A 23,789-nucleotide genomic window follows, 5' to 3' on the forward strand; every position below is an offset into this window, starting at 1 on the left:
GAGTCAAGCTATTCTCCAAAGCACCTGAAGGCAGGACTAGAAGCAATGCATGAAAACTAATCAAGGAGAAAAGCAACTAGAACGAAGGAGAAATTTCCTGACAATTAAAACAACTAAACACGTCTCCAGAAATTGTGCATGTTCCAACACTGGAAGTTTTTAAGAACAGATTGGATAACCATTTGTCTGAAGTGGTGTAGGGTTTCATGCCTAAGCAGGGGTTGGACTAAAAGACCTCCAAGGTCCCTTCCAACTCTTTTAATTCTATTCTATTCTATTCTGATTACTTTGAGTAAGACATAAAGCAGGGTATATAGCCGTTTAGGCTCATAATTAAGACAATGAATGGAGCAAAGGAAATTACTCTGACTTTTTTTAAAGTCATATGTTTTATTAACAATTGGATTATAAAGATTTATCTCTTCTCTCTCTTACCTATATCACAAAGTTCAAAAAGAAAAATCAATTTTCAGTTCAAAGGTTTTGTCAGCATATGCTATGGCAAAAAGAAAAGGTGGAAAGAAAGCTGACCTTTGTTTCATGGTATAGATTACACTCTGGAAAAGACCCTGATGTTGGGAAATTCCAAACTCCCAGGCAAACTCCAGGAGGATTTGTGCGAGGGCTGATGTGCTATGGTCCATGGAGTTATGAAGAATCTGAAATAACTTATCAGTCAAACAACATCAACAACTAAGAACATAGATTACATTGAAAGTCTATCTGGCAATTTATCAGGAAAAATTTCACCATTGTCCCTAAATATATTTGACCTATGAGTTTATTCTAAAAAAAAGAAAAAAAGCAGCAAGAAATGCAGTGAAGATTTTTTGCATCTTTATTTATCAAAAGGACAAATGTAAATGAAATCATGAGAGTCGTCTTTTTCTTTTTTGCTTTAAATATGTTCATTAATTTAGATGAAGGCCAAGGCAGCCCTGGCAATGTCCCTGTTTCTAAGGTCAAATTGGGAAAAGATGCCAAATTAAGAACTTCAGCAAAAATCTTATAAAAGAGCATCAATCTCTATTGTGCTCTTGGACTTCCTTAGCTGTATTCATGTTCCCATTTATGAAGAAGTCAATTCAGTTATTTAAATTTCCCTTCAAAGGTAGGACTTCTAGGAGCAACTGGCCCCTAGTTCTGTCTTTCTTTCTTGAATGTTGCATATTTTCTAAAGTAAAGCAGGGAGGGAGAGAAATTAAGAGAAAATATTGCAGATGTATGAGTAAAAGATGAATTTTCATCTTAGGAAAATGCAGAAATTCATGTTGATGTTTTAAGATTATAAGAGAGAAAGAAAATTTTCTTCCTGAGAGAAAGAGAGATTGCATATATATGTATGAGTAATTTTGAATTACTAGCTTGCGGTCACAAGGAATCATGGTCAACCTCTTTCTATTTTCTTGGATCTTCACTGGGATATGGTTTGATATATACATACATGCATATATACATACATACATACATACATACATACATACATACATTCGTACATTTTAATGATGCTTTAGAACTCTGCTTTATTATTTAACCTGATATCATTCATACACTTTAATAAATTACAATCATCTGAGCCAATATATAACATATGAGATTCTTATTCCAGGTGCCAAAAATAGTTGAAAATACAAATTGTAAACCCCATTTTTCTAAATCTAGACAAAAATGAATAAATATGATTAGTAAGCATTTTTTAAAAAAAAAATCATGGAAAAGGATTTGCTTTCTCTGGTGGGAGCACAAATGAATTTGGAAAAAGAAACCAGATAGTTTTAAACCGAAGTTTTCATTCAGGCGTAATTGGCATGCTGTACACAGTAGCTGTTGAGAATAAGTGGTGCATATACTTAAAAGTAGCTGGATGATTAAAAACAGTTCACCGGACTCTGAAAATATGAGGCAACAGCAAATAGAAACAAGTATAGCAGAAGCAAAATATCAAAGGTAATGTTCAAATAACCTTCTCGTTCCACTGCTTTATGACACAAAAAGCTACTTCTGAAAGTGTTTGCTTTAATGCTTGCTTTGCAGTTAAGATTACTTGAGAAGAGAACATTATAATTAAATTCAGATAGCGGCAAGCAATCCTTCTTGGCCAGCTTGCCTGACTCTTAGCTACTAGGACAAAAGTCTCTCAAGAAGTTCAGATGCTTTTGCGTAACATGTTGGATGAAAGTTCAAGAGACTAATTGGTAGCGATGAATTCATGGGCCACAGCGTTGAAGAGTGGTAAAGGCTGAAGTTGTGCCAACTTTTTTTTTTAAGGAGGTGGATGGGGAGAAAGGACTGTTGATACCCCCCCCCCCAAATAAAGATAATTCAAAGAACAAGAGAAAGCTTACAGGGTAGATTTTTAACACTTACTTCTGGCCTAAATAATTTAGGTTTTAGTATTTGTCAGGAAGCTCACAGTTCCTTCAAAGGCAGGAAGGAAAGCAAGTATGATTTTACATTAAGCATGGGAGTTTCTGTTGTCTAGTTTTGTGTTCATTAAGAAAGTGAAGAAAAGAAATATAATGCTCCAAGACTGATAGAAAGTGGTCATGTTCAGATATAATGAAATCAGAATTGGATTTAAGTCACTTGCAGAGATGGGTTCCTACCAGTTTGTAGTAACTTGGCCTGCCATGCCCCAAAACCGATTCTATTGTCGGTGCCATCATCTTCATTTTTGGTTCTGTGCATGTGCGGAATAATCTTCATTGCAAAATGTTAATTTTTTTTCCTTTTCTAACATGCGCATGCGCAGACCTTTTTAGGTGCAAATATGCATGCACATGCAGTGCACGTTTGGCGTGTGCGTGAGCAAAGTGAGTGCATGCATAAAATTTTTGTGCACCAAACCAGCAGTAATGCTGGCAGGAACCCACCCCTGGTCTCTTGTGACTGTAAGGAAGGAGATATGAGCAGGATCTGAGGTACCAGTGGCCATTGCCGATAATGCAGTAGCTGTTCAGGAGGCCAAGGCAAACTAAGCATCATAATATATATTATATTGAGCATGTAATTATTATTATTTGACTATGTAACTAAGGGGAAGTAGGAAACAATGAGTCTCTGGATAAATGGCTTACAATATGTAGTAGTACATTGTACTCCTGTATCCTGTGATCACAAAGACTACTCTGCAACCTGCCAACACCTATCAGTATCACCTCCCACTTGTGATCCCAGCAACTCATACAAAAAGTCATAATGATAGGCAGTCATTGACATCCTTCTTCATTCATGTTAACAAATCTTTTTTGTTCTGGCTGAAAAGCATCTTTACACCATGACATTACTTCAGACTTTAATTAAGAAGGAATACTTCCTTTTATTAAGTCAGAATATCTTTATTCAGCATTATTGGATGACCCTGGGAATTAATATTTTTAGGGTAATATTTTAAACCCTCTGGCACATTTTCCATACCATGCAGTATTTTACGTTTCATTAGATTCTCCCTGTTCAATGTTTTTCTCAGGGGAAAAGTCAATTTATTGTAACTCCTCATCACAGACTTCTATCCGCACCATCGATTATTTTGATTTGTCAATCTTTTCCAGTTTGGGTTACAAGTGAAGCCCCAAAGGTGCTTTTCAAAAAGCAATTGGATTTTCTTGTCAAGTTTCTTGACCTGAATGATTGAGAATCATTTTACAGGGGAAGCCACTGTAACGTTTGGCTGTACAAAATCCACCAATCTCCTTATTCCATTCCAATCCTTCTTGTCCTTCATTTCCTTCTGCAATGGTTACCATTACAAATCTAGCAATTCTTATCCTCTGAGCAATGTCTGCTCGTCTTGTTCAATGCTAACATTGCAGAGTACAAGAGTACACTTGTGCTCTTCAGGCATGTAACACATCCTGCCAAAACCTTGAGATTATGTTCTTTTATAGACAATGGGTTACTAATTATAAAAGTAGAAATGCACCCAAGAAAGCAGATTTAATGGAAAGCAATTTGAGAGCAATGGTGCCCCTTGGATTCAGAGATTGACATTTAAAAAAAAAGGAAGTGAAGAGATTATATGAATTCTGTAGAGATTCTCAGTCATCCAGGCCATAGTTATCTCAAAGGTGTTTTTTTCAGGAGGCAAGTGGACTTTCTTGTTTTGTTTTGAAGACATTTTGCTTCTCATCTAAGAAGCTTCTTCAGCTCTGACAGGATAGTGGGGAATGGACGGATTTATATTCCTTGCAGACAGCTGGCCATTTGCATCCTTTTAGAGGGTTGTTGAAGCACTTGGAGGTCCTCAAAGTCACCTGAGTGGTGCTCTTGTTTTCTGTAGTTTGCAATTTTTTTTTCCTCTGGAAATTCATTCCTATTCCCACACCATTCAAAGGATGCTCATCCCACATTGTACAGCTAAAAGTCTATAGAGATTCTCAGTCATCCAGGTCATGGTTGTCCCAAAGGGGCTTTCAGGACAACTGGACCTTCTTGTTTTTCCTCTTTGAAGATGTTTTGCTTCTCATCCAAGAAGTTGCTTCAGCTCTGACAGGATAGTGGGGATTTCATCCTTCCATTCCTTTCCATTCCCCACTATTTTTCCATTCCCCATTATTCTTCCATTTCACATTATCCTGTCAGAGCTAAAGCAGCTTCTTGGATGAGAAGCAAAACAGAGAAAAACAAGACAGTCCAGTTGCCTCTTGAAAAAGCCCCTTTGGGACAGATATATAAATTGTTGCTCTCTGGTCTTTTTTCACTTGTTTGTGGCTTTGGTTGCTGCATTTTTATTAAAATTACAAGAGGAAACATTTTATGAGATGATAACATTTTGTGAGATGACTTCCCTACATAGAACAACAAATAACAAAAGGACAAACTTTGTTTTTATTGGAATACATGACCAGTCCACATACTTTCCATTTGCTAGGCATTTTTTTCTCACTAGGAAAATAACTCCTAAGGTCATCATAGTTCATTCTCTTAAAGAGATAGATATAGATACACCTGAATAGGATGTTGTTTAAACTTTGCTTTTAATATAAAAGACTCCAAGAGCAATTTGATGGTTTAAAGAAAAGAAAAAAAAAATGAAGAGCAAAAATAATATTGTATTAAAAAGAGGAAAATGATAGATGCAATCACAATTACAAAATCCATAAGGGTCTTTCAGCGTGAAGTCTTCAACAAATTTAAGAGTCCACTTATTTTTCATCTTATTCTCAGTCTTGCTCTTTAATCTCATTGGTCTCATTCTGTCACAATTTCATGAAATCATAGATGAACAAAACCTTCATGTACATTATAAGATACAGTAAGAATTTATAGCATAGACATTGCCAGGTGTACACAAGATCTTGTGTATTTAGATCCTTGTATTATATATGCTGATGGCTGGAGAGAAGACTACACCAGGCAGTTAATAGTGGAGTATTAAATGTAACCATAAGAAATCACCCAACATGTAGGACGTGAGCCTGCAAGTGTAATGTGAATTAACAGATTAGAAATGAAGTCTGCAATGCATGGTTTGTCAATTTACAAACTAAATTAAGGCCTTCCTGTGACTTTTGATCTGATCACACCTTAAGCAATTTTACTGCCTACAAAATGTTGAGAGGTGCATGTGAGGCTATCACTTTTGGTGATCTGTTCCTGTTGCAAGAATGCCAACCTTAGATGATATTCTAGAGCACATTGGAGAGTTTGACTTGTATCAGAAAAGAGCATTTTTTGTCTTGTGTTTGCTCTCTGCTGCCTTCACACCCATCTATGTTGGTATTGTTTTCTTAGGTTTTACTCCTGAGCATCGTTGCCGGACAGCTGGGCTTCCTGAATTAACAACCAGATGTGGCTGGAGCCTTGAAGAAGAGCTGAATCATACCTTTCCAAAGAAAGAAACTCATGGTGATGCTTTCATTAGTCAGTGCCAGAGATACAATGTCGATTGGAATGTATCTGGGCTGAACTGCACAAATCCAATTAATTTTTTCACTGCTGACAGCAACATCAGCCACATCCCTGTTGTTGCATGCCAAGATGGTTGGCTTTATGATTTCCATGGATCATCCATTGTAACTGAGGTAGGTTCCCTCCAATAATCATAAATTGCTTGCTACAGTAGGTGAGAAAGCTAATGTCAAGAGCTAAACCACTGCTAAGCCATTTTGGCCAGTGCAACTGAGATGGATACCAAAGGCTCTTCTCTTCTCCAGATGTTATTGCCTCTTGAAGTTAGACAGATGAAAGAGCTGACACGTGCTCTGCCAAGGTAGACCTACTAATTATTTCCATATTATCTTTTGGACATCAAGCAAAATATGAACTATCCATCTGAGTTCAAGGTTAACAATCACCTTAGAAATGGTAGTAAAATCAGGCACATGATGACCCCCTTACAACCACAATTTCAGGATCAATTACAGCTGTAAATCAAGGGCTACCTGTAATTAGTAAAATATATTGTGATTACCCTATGGGATTGACTTTTGGTACATTATGTATACATGTTCTAAAGAGATATTGTTAAAAAGCCCTTGGATGTTCAATGGGAAATAGAAGTGTTTAAATGTATTCGGAGAGGACAAATATCAGAGAGGGAGACATGAGACAATAATAATTGCCTTGAAATAATTTGGAATTAAATGACGGAAGATTCACACCTTGTCCTGTTTAGAGGAGACTCACTGATCATAACAGGACAACTTAGACATGCTGATGTAGTTTTAATGTATGAGATTTATGTCTTAATTTTAATGTCTATAGGTTATAGTTAAATACTGTGAACATTATTTACAGCAAAAAACGGTGGTGGGGAAAAGAAAGATATTTTTTTCTATTATATCTTAAATTTAAAGAAAAAGTTACTTTTGTGTAAAACATTTGAAACATTTTGATGCACTTTCTCTAACCAGCATGCTTCATCTTTTCAGTTTAACCTGGTGTGCAAAGACGCTTGGAAACTGGATCTATTCCAGTCGTGTGTGAATGTGGGCTTTTTTCTTGGTTGCGTAAGCATCGGCTACCTGGCAGACAAGTGAGTAAGATTTTCCATGTTGAATTGAAATTGTGTTTACTGTTTCTCTATTACAAAGAAGAGGGGAAGCCGCAGAGACATTCTTTAGAACAAAGTTGCCTTTTGTTGGAAAATTAACACTTGGAACGAAATGTTGTATTATGTATTCAGCAGGTGAGAATATTTGTTCTCGCAGTTGGCCCTTAGCTGCCCTTTTATTAGGTCCAATGAGATTCTATGCAATCTAATATTACTTTGTTAAAGGAAAGTACATTCAGCCAACAGAAAATTAAATGGTATGAATTATTGTTTCCTGTGGCATTTTCCCCTGGTTTATAGAATAGAATAACAGAATTGGAAGGAACCTTGGAGGTCTTTTAGTCCAACCCCCTGCCTAGGCAGGAAACCCTATACCGTTCCAGACAAATGGCTATCCAACATCTTTTTTTAAAATTCTTTTTATTTTAATTGAACAAAAACACAAAAAAAGAATCATCCTTCATTACATCTTGTAGAAAGCGTGTCAACTGGTTACAGATAACTTTTGTGCATTTCTTCCACAATCATTACTTATAGTTCATATTAAATTATACACTTTAAATCAAAAATCTTTGTCTCTCTTACTACAATTATTTGAACATGCTTTTACCTCAAATCATTCATACTTAAAGACACAACCACATAATGGCATTCATTAGCTATTTCAAAAAATCCTCCAATAACATTACACCTTTATAGCATCTTTTAAGTAAAAGTCAATTAATAAAGTTTCTAAGCCTTCCCCCCCTTTTTTTCCAACTCACTGACTAAAATGTATATCCAAGTTACTTTAGCTAATACCATAGCATGTATATATTGTTAAACAATGTCCATTAACATTTCCTTGTTATTATAATTGGCTAAAAATCATTTACTATTTATGCCCCATCTCCTCTCATCAGGGCCCTCACCCCACCCCCAAAAAACAACCTTACACTTTATAACAAGATCTAAATGAAAATTGTTAATAAAATTTATAGGTCTTTTTCCCAAGTCACAATTTACAATTTATATCCAAATTTCTTTTACTAAATTGTCAATACATGTATTTATCATTATGCTGTATCCATTATCATTTCATTATTATTATTTATGATTAATTAATTGTTAGTGAGTAAACATTTAATAATAATCTAAAACAATCTAGGAGTTACAAAATTCCTACTTATTAATCACCAATAATAAAAAAACTAAATTTTTATTACCAACTTTCATTGTCAACCTGTATCTTTCCAGTAACAAAACAGTCTTATCTCTCTTGCCAATTGTGGAATCAGTCTTCTTTTTATCTCCTTTATAAGGTTTTTATAGGCTTCCCTCTGCACTTTGTTGCTTGAAGGGTCTCTCAGATAATCTCCTAGCCCACCAATTGCTACTAAAGTTAACTTGTCTTTGTCAATCTTGCTTCTGAAAAATTTCTCTTCTTATGTCTATCATCATTAGTATTTTTTCTCTTCTGTGTCATGGAATCTGGGGTAGAGCTCCAATTCGTCGAATATCCTTTTCCATATTCCCTTCTTTCCATTTTCACCCACATTTGCTCCATTAATAAATTCATCAATTGTGTTATCTTTATCCTCTATATCTTCATTCTCCCCTTTAATTTTGGGGGCTCCAACCCCATCATCTTTTGCTGTGAGGAAGACTATTCTTTCCAACTTCTTCTCAATTCTCCCATATCCTTCCAATAGATTTTCTGAATTCCAGCCAATATATTTTGGACTTTTAAGGTTTCCTCATCTGAATATTGATCCATGTTTCCAAAAAAGAAGGAGGAAAGAAAAAAACTAATAGCCACTGCCACTCTAGCCTTCCAGGCTTCTTTTATTTTTTTATTTTAGGTTGACTTGAACACAAGTTCTTTTATGCCCTTCAAAGGGGAGGAGTTCTGTTCCCTTATTTATTTATTTATTTATTTATTTATTTATTTCTTCTTTCTTTCTTCTTTCTTCTTTCTTTCTTTCTTTCTTTCCCTGCCAAAATAATTCACAGAGGCACCTGTGAAAACAGTTCGTGCCCTTGGTTCTTTATCAGTTTCTGTAAACAAGTTGCAAACCCTTCAGCAGTGGAGTCAAATAAAAAAAAGATATGTTGTTTCAAAAAACTCCAAGTGGCAGTTAATTTTCACCTTCTGTAGGAAATAAAGTTCTTTAGATTTTTTTTAGTGTGGTTTAATAACAAGTAGTAGGAAAAATTGTTAAAATAAAAAGGAAGGTTTTAATCCAGAAGTCAAAAAACAAAGCAACAAGAAGCAGAAGAAAAAAAATATCAATCCATTCACTTTAAGAGGAGAGATGAAGAACGTTATGAGCATTTCAATCCACAAAAAATAGTTACAATGACAAAGGAAAAAAAACTTTCCACAGTGATCCCATTAGGATTATTTTCACCACTCAGTTCTTTTGTTTAAGGATCTAATTTGGCTTTAAAGAAACATTTCTTTGGGCAGTCTTTAGCAAAATAGAAAAAAATACCTCACCAGATGGGCTCACTTTCTCTTTTCACTTCCTTCCTTTCGGAGCGTGCCGATTTCATCAGCCTAGGGGCTGCCTGTTTATCACGGTCTTGAAGTACTTCCCTTGGGTCTATTAGGGATTTTGTGATATCCCTGAGACCAGCAAGGCTTTGTCTTCCTAATCACTATCTCTACGGGACGGTCTAGGTCTCAATGGACCCCAGCAGCAAAAGTGTCAACGGCGGTCTCAGAGTATCGAGACCGCACGTTGTAACATCGCGACGTGGCTCCTCCTTCGAAACGGCTAACCAACATCTTCTTAAAGACTTCCAGTGTTGGGGCATTCTAACTTCTGGAGGCAAGCTCTGATTAATTGTTCTAACTGTCAGGAAATTTCTGCTCAGTTCTAAGGTTCTTCTCTCCTTGATTAGTTTCCACCCACTGCTTCTTGTTCTACCCTCAGGTGCTTTGGAGAATAGCTTGACTCCCTCTTTGTGGCAACCCCTGAGATATTGGAAGACTGCTATCTGAAGTGGTGTAGGGTTTCCTGCCTAGGCACGGAGTTAGATTTTAGATTTTAGTTGGGCTAATAAATTTTACTTAGCCAGTTTGGTGTAGTAGATAAAGCATCAAGCTAGAAACTGGGAGAGTGCTTGTTCTCATCCTTAGGTCCAAATCCAGCAGGGTGACCTTGGTCCAGTCCCTCTCTTTTAGCCCTAGGAAGGAAGCAATGGCTAATCGCTTCTGAAAATCTTGCCAAGAAAACTGCAGGGACTTGTCCATCTGGTTACTAGGAGTCAACACAGACTTGAAGGCAAAAGAAAAAAAAGACATTTTATTTGCAGGCTATCATAATCTCTAAAGGCAACTGGAGATTAGCAAGAACACCGTAACAATCATACAGTAATCAATGTGAAGATTCATGGTAAACAATAAAAATATTACATTACAATAGATGAAGTAATCCAATCCAATTGAGAAACTTTTTAAACATTTTGGAGCTGGACAACCTGTGCAGACTTATGAGCAGATGTTTTAAGAAGACCTGAAGAAGGGACATGGGAATGCCACCAGCAATAACAAGCTGCATTGCACTGCCTCAAATCTGAACATAAATGGCCTTTGTTCTCTCAGTGTTTTCAACATCACAGCACTCTGGAGCAAGAGGACTGCTTCAATGAATGACTTTTAAAAAATTGTTTAGAGTTTCATTGGCAAATAATTCTGCATCTTTAATAATATTATTACTGTTCATCTCCCTTCCGCTTTTCAAGTATATAACAATGACTATAGTGTTTTTTTCTCTCTAGGTTTGGCCGAAAAAGGGTCTTACTAATTACCATCCTAATAAATTCTATCTCTGGTGTTCTTGTGGCCGTTGTCCCTAGTTACACATGGGTAGTGGTTTTTCGCTTGATACAAGGACTGGTCAGCAAAGGAGGCTGGTTAACAGGATATATCTTGAGTAAGAGTGTTGATAGTTTAAATATTCAGATGATACTGCACAATATACTATTGTACATTAAGCATGCTCCTGACCCTACTCTTTTACATTGATTAATTAAAATAAAATAATTACTATTTCCATCTAGCAACACTGGATAACCTTTCATTTATTGAATTAAAAGTTGCCATATAGGTTTTTTCATTATTTCAGAATGTACCAGTAGTAACTTTTGCTAATACAGAAAGCTGCTTATTCACTGTTCGTAGAAGATGCTTTATTCAATTAATAAAGGATAACTGAAACATAAGACTACTTACAGGGAGAAGTCAAAGTAAGGTGTTGACCACAACTGTACAATCTGAGCCCTACCCTTCCTTAAAGTGTGTTGTGACATATATTCAAAAGAGATGGTATTCAGGCCATACAATTGTGGTCAACATCTTGAATGTTTTGATTCTCTTGTTGACAGCTTTGGTGGGGTGGGATGCACATTTTAATCTTGAGAAGGTTCATAAAATTCCAGGAGTATACTGAATATTTCTGATGCTGTTATAGAAAGCTATACTTCACCATTTTATAAAAACTGAACTTTGAAAGATGAATAGAATCTCATACATTAAAAAATGGGAACTTTCCTAATTGAGCACTACACGTATGACTAAAACTAAGCTCTGTTCCAATGATGATGATGATGACGAAGATACAGTACTATGCTTAATTTCCTCTGCCCTTTCAAAGTTGCAGAGTTTGTTGGTCTGAACTATAGAAGAACAGTTGGTATTGTTTATCAAGTGGCCTTCACTGTTGGACTCCTCATACTCGCTGCTCTTGCTTATGGAATTCCTCACTGGAGATGGCTTCAAATTGCTGTCACATTGCCAAATTTCTTCTTTTTGCTCTATTATTGGTAAGTAAGGCTGCCCTTTTAATTAAAACAGAAAAAAAACCCACAACAAGAATGCAAATTAAACTATTTTAACATGAAGAACTTTTCGAAAGGGGTTTCTTAAATTGGGACCTAACTAGATACTTTTATTTTTCCGGGGGGGAAATGCACTTGTTGCCAGCTTTGCTTTGACAGTATCACCCAAATTTAACATTCCAAGATGTTAATCTAGGGAGACGTGTAATACTTTGGATTCAGAATGTGAAGGGCAATGAATGTAGCGATTGTCTTTAAAACAGCTGTGTTTTTCTTGCAGTCATTTGATAGCTACAGAGGGCAGCTGCATGATCCTATGAAAAGTCATGGTGCTTTAGAAAGGCAGATAGGTGCTTCTGTTCACTGTTTCTGTGTACTCCAAAGTATATTTTGTCAATTATTTCCAAGTTAGTATACTTTAATTACGAAAGATCATTGAAGATTGGCAATATTAATTGGTGTAAAGATCTTAGAAAAGAACTGTTGGGTTGTAAGAGTTGAGTTTGAGCTGACTTTTCATTTGTGGCAGTTTTATGACCTACGTAGGTAGCATCTTCAGTGCTATGATGTTGGGGAAGTGAGATTTGCTGCTTATTGTGGAAACTGCTTATATGGGAGTGAATAGTTTATGCTGCTGCATTTTATTGCTTTCTAAGTGATTGCTATAGGACATGGTGGCTCAGTGGCTCAGATGCTGAGCTTGTCAATCAGAAGGTCAGCAGTTCAGCGGTTCGAATCCCTAGTGCCACATAATGGAGTGTGCTCCCTTACTTGTGCCAGCTTCTGCCAACCTAGCAGTTCAAAAGCATGTAAAAGTGCAAGTAGAAAAATAGGAACCACTTTTGATGGGAAGGTAACAGTGTCCCGTGCGCCTTCGGCATTTAGTCATTCCAGCCACATGACCATGGAGACATCTTCAGACAGCACTGGCTATTTGGCTTTGAAATGGAGATGAGCAATGCCCCCTAGAGATTCAGATTCAGATTCAGATTTAATTTATTTGTATGCCGCCCTTCTCCGGGAGGGACTCAGGGCGGCAAACAACTCAAAAGGGGAAAGGGGATACAAACACAATACATATAATTAAAATACACAAGAGTCATATGGCCATACAAGTCGAGAGGGGAGGGGAACTCATCAACACCAGGCCTGCCGGCACAGCCAGGTTTTGACAGCTTTCCGGAAGGCCTGGAGAGGGGTGAGGGTCCGAATCTCCGCGGGGAGTTCATTCCAAAGGGCCGGAGCTGCAACAGAGAAGGCCCTCCCCCGGGTAGTAGCCAGATGGCATTGGCTGGTAGACGGAACCCGGAGGAGGCCGACCCTGTGCGATCTAACGGGTCTGTGGGAGGTAATTGGCAGAGTCAGGAACAACTAGCACATATGTGCAAGGGGAACCTTTACCTTTATCTTTATGTGATTGCTGGGCCATTTTTATTATACTGATGTGTGCCACCTATTGTAGTGCCTTCTCATGCAACTATTAAACAACACCCAGATGAGCAGCAGATGATACTGCGTGAACATTACAAGAACCAAATAATATGTCAATCACAAACAGCAACATGATTAGCTCACCTAATCACATACAATCCTGGTAAGACAGACCACTATACATTTCCCAGCTAACCAATAAACCTCATTTCTCCAAAATGAGATATGTCAGGCTCAAGAACCGAGAATTTTTCTAAGCAGATATCTTTATTGTTCCACACCTACAGACAGAATCTTACCAAACTAAATCAAACTACTCCATATATGAAGGATATACTTTGGGAACTATTAGGGAGGGGCTGTCTTCACCCTCTTTCTCTCACACAAACTAACTGAACTAAGTTATTGATTACTCCTCTGAAATGCATTGCCACCAGACTACATTCTATGAAAAATATGACCTTGATGGGTGAAACCCAGACAACTCCTGGCATTCCAACCCTGAATAATATATAGGTAGTCCTTGACTTATGACCATAATTGGGTCCAGAACTTCCATTGTTAAGTGAGACAGTTGTTGCATGAATCATGGCTACTTTTACCATCATTTTGTGTTATGGTTTGTAAGCAAATCACCATAGTTGTTAAGTGCTACACCTGGTTGTCAAATAAATACAACTTCCTCTATTGACTTTGTTTGTTGGAAGCCCGCTGGGAAGGACACAAATGGTGATCATGTGACCTCAGGACACTGCAGCCATTGTAAATGCATGTCGGAAGGGTTCAAATTTTGATCACATGACTCCCTGATAGTTGTTAGTCACTTTTTCATCACTTTGAACAGAGTTTAAACAGATAGTTATAACTTGAGGATTACTTGTGTATTCTCTATCATCACAAGATTCATCATGTTACAAAAAGGGAACTTGGACCAGATAGTTCAAAGGGGAACTTGTGCAAAAGGGAACTTGGACCAGATACTGCACATTTGCTACAAAGAAGCTGAATCTTGTTTCCAAAGTAATGTTTCGGTCAACTCAAGACCAGTTCTATGTCATCCTGATTTTGTGTTACCATCAATGTTACACAGATACTGTACACTGCTTTACAGGTGTCTTCCAGAATCCCCAAGATGGTTGATAGCCCAGCAGGAAAATGACAAAGCCCTGAAAATTATTAAACGTATTGCCAAGGGGAACCAAAAGAAGCTGCCACCATCCATGGAGGTAATCAGACCTATATCTGGAATACTTTATTGTCATTGTACGTATAAACACAGTATACCCATACAACGAAATTCACATAACACCCAGAGACCAGGCCCAACACACATGACAATCCCCACCCACACCCACCAAAAATTCCCTGCCCCTAAACCACCCAAGTATCCACACAACAGACCAAGTAATGCTGTCCAACAGCTCACTGATGATGGCCCTTTAGTTCATTGTTGAGTGCAATTATAGCTCTGGGATTAAAAACTATTCAGAAGATTGCGGTCTGAGTTTTAATTGTTCTGCATCTTCTGCCAGAAGGCAACAGTCCAAAAAGATTGTAAGCAGGATGGGAGGAATCTCTGACAATATTGTGCAACTTCCTCAAACAGCGAGATGCAAAGACGTCGTCCAGGGTAGCTGGAGCCTGATGATATTCTGGGCAATTTTAATGATTCTCTGTAGAGTTTTTTTGTCTGCTGCAGAGCTGCTCCCATACCATGTAAGAATGCCGTACGTCAGGACACTCTCAATGATGCTGCGACAGAAGTATGTGCTGAGATAGATTTATCTTCCTGAGCATTCACAGGAAGTACAGCCTCTTCTGTGCCTTCTTCACAAGCATCTCCTTGCAAAGCTATCCCAGGAGTGGTATGCTGTGCAGATAATATTCCAAAATATGGATTTAGCATCTCACTTGATAAGCCAGGATTCTGGACTGATCTTGTAATTTTCAAAACACTCTTTGCAGACATGTTGCCTCAGTTCACCCTACTGTGTCTTGTGAGTAGATATTGCTGCATATTATTTAGAGCTTCTTGAATGAAGAATGCAGTATACATAAATAGCAAATAAATAAGAAGCTCAATATGTTAGTAACTTCAAGGCAAAAGTTATCCCAACAGAATTGCTTCCATGTGGACATCACCAGGAACAGCATGGAAAGAGCAAAACAATAACAACAAGAACCCTGGTTAAGTAAGACATTTGCCCAAAGAAATGACTGTAGAAGGAGGCTGGTGAAAGATTATTTTCCTCCCTAGGTTTATAAGAAGTCTCTGATTTCTCCTACTCAGTTCAGTACAAATCTATTCATGAGGTCCAACGGCTTTTGGGAAATGCTATTTTGGACAAATTGGGCTATTGTGGTGAGGAGAAGGTGAGAAAGTCACTGCATTTATTGGAACATTGACTTTACTCTAATTGCTGTCAGTCAGGAAATGAACATGGAGAACAGATACACATTTGAGTTACAAAATAGGACACATTTCCTTTCTTTAGAGCTGACTACTGTGTTTTCCATGTTTTTTTTTACTTTTAAAAATCAAAAAGCTAAGTCCTCCCACCAGAATCTGATACCATGATTTCAACTGCCTCCAACATTGAAAAGTTGTCTTCTTGTTTTGATCCTAGAAACTTCAGCCTGAGGATGAAATAAGCGATAAGCCTAACCCTTCCTTTACAGACCTGGTGAGAACACCGCAGATAAGGAAACATACATTAATCTTAATGTACACTTGGTAAGAGAAGTTCTTTTTTTTTTAAAAAAAACACCTCCATATAACTGACTAGCTCAGGGGGAGGCTGCAGAAATAGTAAGAATGGCCATAGGAGACAGGAAGAAATTAAGGATAGACTCAATCAGTGGTTTTCTTTTTTCATTAAACTTTAATTAGACAACTTGTTTAATTTAATTAACTGCTACTTGTTTACCTTTTGACTGTGGAATGGAAAAGGTTAGCCTTTATTACTTGAACAGAATGTCTCGACTCAATCTTTCTTCATGAAAGCAACCTATTTTCTCTCATGTCTACAATTTTAGAGAGAAATACTGACTTAGACTTAGAGGAGCTCTTTAGTTACTTGATTGGATTTGCACCCTGTGGTAAGTCATTGTTTGGTAAGCTGCAAGTTCAGTGATTCGTCTCAGTTAGTAAATTTAACATTCTAGACTAGGGATGTCCAACCTTAGCAACTTTAAGACTTGTGAACTTCAACTCCCAGAATTCCCCAGCCAGCCAGCCACTGTCAATTCTGGGAGTTGAACTCCAAAAGTCTTAAAGTCGCCAAGGTTGGATAGCTCTGTTTTAGGTCACAAAATGTGCTTTACAAATCACAGTGCTTAGGTTCACCCAACAATATGCTAAGCCAAAATGAAACAAATCACATTATGGCTAAAGAGGTGTAAAACAAACCTGCTTTTATAATGCAATGTGTCCTGACATTAATGTCAATAGGTAGCCCAGGTACACTTTGTTGTTGTTAGTTGCGAAGGCGTGTCCAACCCATCGCAACCCCATGGACAACGTTCCTCCAGGCCTTCCTGCCCTCTACCATCCTCTGGAGTCCATTTAATCACTGCTTTGGTGACTCAATCCAGCCACCTCATTCTCTGTCGTCCCCTTCTTCTTTTGCCCTCAATCTTTCAGGTACACTTTATATGCATTAATTCTCAAGCTCTTTGGCATTAAACTATAGTCAAGTTTAATTTCAAACTATCTTCCAGTTTTAGAAAATGGTGTGAGGCAATACAGTACAGGACTTTCTGGGTGAATAACTCTTTGCAAAAAAAATCCCATCCCAACCACAGCCCTGGCTTCATCTAATTCTACTTCTTTGCCTAGGTTTACCAGCGCTGTAGTGTATCAGGGCCTCATCATGCATTTGGGAATTGGCGGAGGCAACATTTACCTGGACTTTTTCTATTCTGCTCTTGTGGAATTCCCTGCTGCCATCATACTCATAGTCACAGTTGACCGCATAGGCCGCCGTTTTCCCTGGGCTGTGGCCAATTTTATGACAGGAATCTCCTGTCTCATTACTGCCTTAGTTCCTGAAGGTGAATGTTTAGTGATACATTGTGTGTGCCCCTTTTCTCTCTAATCTAAGGGTCAACAAGAGTGACCTTCCAGTTGGGTTGAGTTCTGACACACATGAGTCCTAGGCAGCATGACTAGTAGTGAGAAATGAAAGGAGAAGCAGTCCAAAGACAACTAGATGCTACTCTTTGCAACTTTTTTTTCTACAAAAATATAATGTATAGAGCTTGTACCATTCTCCTTCCTCTCATGGATATTTCAAAGCCGAAGAGCCAGCGCTGTCTGAAGACGTCTCCATGGTCATGTGGTCGGTATGACTAAATGCCAAAGGCACACGGAACACTGTTACCTTCCCACCAAAGTGGTTCCTATTTTCTACTTGCATTTTTACATGCTTTCGAACTGCTAGGTTGGCAGAAACTGGGACAAGTAACTGGAGCTCACGCCATTACGCGGCACTAAGGATTCAAACTGCCAAACTGCCGATCTTTAAGTTTGAAAAGCTCAGCATCTTAGCCACTGAGCCCGCATGTTATATGCAGGCAAAATTGTCCCCCCCTCCCCATATGTGTTTTGCACAATGGCTATTGGGTAACCTTGACTCGTGAAGCATGGACCTGTGTATAAATGCCATGCATGCTCTGGATTCTTTAATTTATTTAGTGAATTTATAGGCTGCCACATTTCATCTGGGTAGCTCAGAGTTAAAACAGAATAAAAACAGTGGGGTGAAAAACCAGAGTACAAATGCATTAAAAAAGTGACATAAAAATAGAGAGAAGATTGCAAACATTCAAACAAGTCATTAAATAAGCTCCCCCATGCTATCAGACCCTCAGGGTTGGTGATAAAAGCCAGGTATTTAGTGCTCTGTGAAAGACTCATCTAATTTCATCATGGGTCTTGATATTCTCAAGGGCATGTAGGCAGAAAAGATATTCCTTCTGGGGCCAGAGAGACAACAGCCCTCTCTCACACAGACAGAAAGGTCTGGTCATCTGCCAGATCTCATAGACAAGTAGACACTACTGAGTACACAAAGTACTATATGTTTTTTTAAATCTATTTGTATAATATATAAACATCCATTATGTAAGCATTTATTTAAAGAAATACAAAGAGAACAGCAGCTGCTTGGGTCAATTAGATTCTAGAACACACCAAATCCAGAATACAAGGCAATTTATTTCTATGCAATTGGTAGGTTTTGTGCCTTATATATTATCCCTTAATATAACAGGGATGCAGTGGCTCAGTGGCTAAGACACTGAGCTTGTCAATCAGAAAGGTCAGCAGTTCAGCAATTCGAATTCCTAGTGCCATGTAATGGCATGAGCTCCCATTGTCCCAGTTTCTGCCAACCTAGCAGTTCGAAAGCACATAAAAATGCAAGTATTAAACTTACAATATCTACAGCATTTAAAGAAAACATATACAAGATGGTTTATAGATGGCACTTCCCCCCAACGAGGTTAGCCAAAATGTTTCCTGGGTTATCTCCACTGTGTTGGAAATGTGGAAGAAGGGATGGCACATTCTACCATATTTGGTGGTCTTGTACTGAGGCCACAAAGTACTGGAGAAGGATTCAAAAATGGCTAAAAGAGGTTACCGGGGCAAGCATGGAATGGAAACCTGAGAACTTTTTACTAAGCATAAAACCAGAAAACATGAGTAAATCTATATGGCATTTGAGCCTACATATAATTGTGGCCGCAAGAATAACTTATGCACAATTTTGGAAATCTACTACCATACCGTCGGAAGATGCCATAATTAAAAAGATCTATGTATGTGCAGAAATGGACAGAATGACGGGTTGGCTGAGGGACAAAGGAGAAACGGAACATTATCTTAGCTGGAACCTATGGCATATGTGGGCGATAAGGAGAACAGCAGGGACTTAAAACAGGGAAAGTTAAATAGCAGTTGTTAACAATGGGAACTAAAAGTGAACATGGGTATTGTAATAGATCCCTGAACTTTGTAACAAGAAGATGCTGCTTAGAGACTAAACAATGAGGAAGGGGGGGGGGAAGTTGGGCTGTGAATGACTGTCACCGCGGGGGGGGGGGGTGTTTGTATGTTTAAAATTGTATTTGTATTTGTATGTTTTATTCTTTTAAAAAAATGTATAACCAATAAAGATTATTTTTAAAAAATGCAAGTAGAAAAAATAGGGACCACCTTTGGTGGGAAGGTAACAGCATACCATGCGCCTTCGGCATCTGGTCATGCTGACCAAATAACCACGGAGACGTCTTCGGACAGCGCTGGCTCTTTGGTTTTGAAATGGAGATGAGCACCACCCCCTAGAGTCAGGAACAACTAGCACATATGTGCAAGGGGAACCCTCCCTTTACCTATTATCCCTTAATCCCTTATTCTCCAACATATCATGTTATTTGAGTAGTTATTACTTGTTGAACAAACTAGATTTCCTAATTAGGTATGAACTCCTCTATAACTTTTGCATCCCCCACTTATAAAAAAAGCATAAATCCAAAAACACCTTAAGAAGTGAATAGACAACATTCAGCTGAGAATCTCGTTCAATATTTTTTCAGATCTCTATTGGCTAAAAATGACTGCAGCTTGCTTTGGCAGGCTGGGTATTACAATGTGCTATGAAATGGTTTGTTTAGTCAACGCAGAGCTCTACCCAACCTTCCTCAGGTGAGTGAATCCTCTTCCGTTATCCTGGGTTGGGATGACCTTTGTTGGACCTTTCTGAGTTGGATTGGACTGAACTAAGGAGGTATTTCCTGACAGATAGAGCAATTAATCAGTGGAACAACTGACAGTACTTTCAGAAGTTGTGGGTTTTCCATCATTGGAGGTTTTCAAGAAGAGACTGAATAGTCATTTGTCTAGAATGGTATAGGCCCATGATGATGAACCTATGGCACGCATGCCAAAAGTGGCACACACAGCCATCTCTGTGGGCATGCCGACCTTTGCCTATTGCTCTTCCGGGTTCCAGCACGCATATGCACATTGATAAGCTGGTCTTTGCATGCGTGTGAGTGCTAGAAACTGGAAGACCAGGTGACTGGCACATGCCAGAAACTAGAAGCTCAACTTCCATGCGTCCTGGGGAATTGCTCTTCTGGTTTCTGGGTCTCCAATGTGTTCTTGCCAGGGAGCACTCTTCTGGTTTCCATCACTCCCCCACCCATGCAAGCTCCCATTTCGGCACTTGGTGCCGAAAAGGTTCACCAACACTGGTATTGGTGAACCTTGAGCAGGAGGTTGAACTAGAAGATCCCCAAGATCCCTTCCAACTCTGTTATTCTGTTATTCTTGCTCAAGAAGCTTTTGATATTCAAAGCCAACTTGTGATGCATGCACATTTCCATCCGGTCCTACCAAACTCATGTAAGTTTTTCCTAATTCTTTTGGTCTCAAAAGCTAAGGGGAATGGTGCTACCAAAGAAAACTTAATTGGTTCTCCAGGCAAAATGAAAGAACTGGCTTGAGAAATATGGTTGATTAAAAAAAATAATCATCTCACTCTTTAGGGATCCTTTAAACATGCTACTGATAAAGCTAAGGGTTTTTTCTTATGATTTGTTTTCTTTTTTAAAGGAATATGGGGGTTCTTGTCTGCTCTTCCATGAGTGATATTGGGGGGATCATAACTCCATTCATTGTCTATAGATTGGCAAATATTTGGCACGAACTTCCGCTTATTGTCTTTGGTAAGAATGACCTTTTGTTCTTTTGAGTGATTGAGCACCATTTGTGCTTCTATCATAACAAGTTTCAGATTTCTTCCTGTATCTCAGAAGTATCCTGGCAGAACAGCACAGCCTTGGGGAATTTCTGGTGAAGCTCTTTTAAAAAATCTCTAAATCTCAGTGTCAAGGCAATGGAATTATATCTTGTCCTATTAAACAGATCAGTTTAATCAATGATTTACTGCACGGCATTAGAGATATCTAGGGAGGAAGAATTACATGGACAGGAATTATGAGAAAAGGCAAGGAGGAGGGTTAGGAATGACCTAATACCCATGGGTGGGTTGCTGCTGGCATTACTGCTGGTTCGATGTGCGTGCAATTTTGCGTGCATGTGCATAGTTGCTCATAAATAGGTCTGCGCATACACAGAACATTTAAAAATGGGGGAAAAAAACATGCTGTGCTGACCAGGGAACAGGTTCCGAGGCATGCCAGACTTGGGTCACTGCTGGTTCCGGCGATCCAGTCTGGCAGACCACTACCAGTTCCACTGAACCGGTCCGAACCGGTAGGAATCCACCTCTGCTATCACCTCATAGCTCTGAATTCTGGCATAATGACCAGCCACAGCAGTGAAAAGAGCAATTTTTAAAACGAATTCCTTCCTTGCCCTTGTGAATCAACCAATCTGGCAAATGAGTAGGGCAGCACTTGGTTATTCAAAACAAACTTGATGTCATCGTTTAAGATACTCCATCAGTGGCCATACTAAACACTCCCCATAGGTTTATTTTAAAAAGAAAAGAAGGCTGCCCAAGATCTTCCTCATTGCAAAAGAGCCCGAATTATGGATACTTGTCTATTCAAGTTCCTGCTTTCTTTGTACTTGTCTGGAAATTCTTTCCTTCATATAATTTTGTGGTGATATTTAAAGGATACATTTGATCCATATTCTGATTGTTATTTTAAGGCTTGGGGGAGGGGGAAAATGAATGCACTTCAGGAGTGCATTTTTTACAAAGAAATGACTGAAAGGGCATGGTTGGTATGCCATCTCCATGACAGGAGTCATTCATGGTTCCTTTTTTCTTCTTCTCTGTTCCTGAAGCTGTCATTGGCCTTGTGGGTGGTGGCCTGGTGTTGCTCTTACCTGAAACCAAAGGGAAAACTTTACCTGAGACTATTGATGATGCTGAGAACCTGCACAGGTATGGGCATGTGATATTTCTTAAAGAGGAATGTTTTCTGTTCGGAATCAGAGAGCAAGGTTCCATGGTGATGCAGGCTGAATATCTCTCTCACTCACCTTCCCTAACACCCCAAAAAATAGAGTCTGAGGGGACAAACTTTATGAAGACTCAACCATTGGTTTGGTTGTTATAATAAAACTGGCCAGCTTCCTAGGATAAAACATTCTAGTCATTTTAAAACCTGGATCATTCTCTCCCTAAAGTGTGCCAGAATGCAAAGAGCTTCACTTAATCAGGGAAATCTGTCAACCATTTCCCACAATAATTTATGAACAGCCCCAATTCAAAGTTTAAAACACAATTTCCCAAGAGCTTCATGCTTCGCCTTTTTCTACCTCTAAAAAACTTGCAGCCTTACAAAATGCACTTAAGGGCTCTCATCCAGCTTCATGCTGCCTGGCTGTCCTAGCAGATAATATCAGATGTCCATAACATTGTTTTCTTTAGCATCCTAAGACACTCATTCCAAACTGAAGCAGCATGGGGAAGTCTCAGGAAGTTTTCTTGGGGCAGATGTCCTATTAGGGTCCCAATCTGAGGCTCACATCTGCCCTCTTTGACAGGCTTACAGCAAGTTACAGCTTACAGCAGCAAATCCCTTTTTCCTGTAGTGTTCTATGATCTGGCTGACATTGGGAAAGCTTGGTAAATTTAAAATAGTCCTTCTTTTTTCAGTTTAGTGTGACAGCCTGAAAAAATTCAGGGTCATGCAATTCATACAGGGTCTAAAGCAGGGGTGGGCTTAAAAAATTTCAGCAATGGGTTCTCTGCCCGATTGCATAGTCAGCCTCCTGCACCATGGGGGTGGGCATTTTCACCTTTCCCAGGCTTTCCTCAAGCCTCTGGGAGGGCAAAAACTGCCTCCCCAGGCCTCTGGAAGCCTTCTGGAGGCCCATTTTCCCCTCTCCCTGAGCCTCCATGTGGGCCCTGCACTTACCTCACATCCAAAATGGGCTGCATGGAGACTCCTGGGCGGGGAGAGGAGGGGTACGAGGGGTAGGGGGAGATCGGTGGGGCCAGCCAGAGGTGGGATTTGGAGGTTCTCTGAACTGGCCATAACATTCTCCCAAACCTAGACCAACCTGTAGCAGCCCACCGCTGGTCTAAAGTATTTCTTCCAAATAATTTTCAGTAATGCAGAGCCGCTATTCTTTTTCTTTCAAGAATAAATTGGCCAACTAGGTCATTATAATATACTTAACAATCTGGATAAAATCTCTGTGTTTATCAGTTTGATTTATGTTATCTGTTCCCATTCATCTCTTGGTTCCTTTCCATAGACCAGGGAGGCCCAAAGAAAAAATGATTTATCTTCATGTGCAGAACTCAGATGTGTCAATTTAATGAAGAACAACTGTGTTCCCCGCAAGTTTCCGTGGATGCATGAGGAGAGGAAAGCAAAACCATGGATACAAACATACCGTAACTCTTCATGGGGGCTCTGAAGTCTTTAAACATTTGATATCAACTGATTTTTGTATGCAGCTATGACTGTGATACATTCCAGAGAATTCTGTGGTCCTGGCAAACATTTTAAAGTCTTCCCCAGGATGGTCCCCTTTGGTTATGTAATC

At 38.9% G+C, this 23,789-nt stretch overlaps 1 protein-coding gene across 2 annotated transcripts; it reads left to right on the forward strand.

The window, feature by feature from the left end:
* The first annotated feature begins 5,551 nt into the window (after positions 1-5,551).
* LOC106548798 (solute carrier family 22 member 2) lies at positions 5,552-23,789 on the forward strand. Of its 2 annotated transcripts, none has more exons than XM_014066259.2 (11): positions 5,552-6,023; positions 6,873-6,976; positions 10,760-10,914; positions 11,641-11,803; positions 14,361-14,475; positions 15,877-15,983; positions 17,088-17,302; positions 19,850-19,958; positions 20,871-20,983; positions 22,074-22,173; positions 23,496-23,789. In XM_014066259.2, exons 1-11 carry the CDS (start codon positions 5,607-5,609, stop codon positions 23,557-23,559), a joined length of 1,662 nt encoding a protein of 553 aa, XP_013921734.1. In that variant the 5' UTR covers positions 5,552-5,606; the 3' UTR covers positions 23,560-23,789. The 2 variants fall into 2 exon arrangements, with proteins under 2 accessions (XP_013921734.1, XP_013921733.1); XM_014066258.2 differs by having other exon boundaries at positions 5,553-6,023; positions 11,635-11,803; positions 23,496-23,786.

This window comes from Thamnophis sirtalis, unplaced genomic scaffold (genome assembly GCF_051295495.1).
Source record: "Thamnophis sirtalis isolate CommonGarterSnake01/CBP01778 unplaced genomic scaffold, rThaSir2_p1.2 scaffold_6, whole genome shotgun sequence".
Lineage (NCBI taxonomy): Eukaryota > Metazoa > Chordata > Lepidosauria > Squamata > Natricidae > Thamnophis > Thamnophis sirtalis.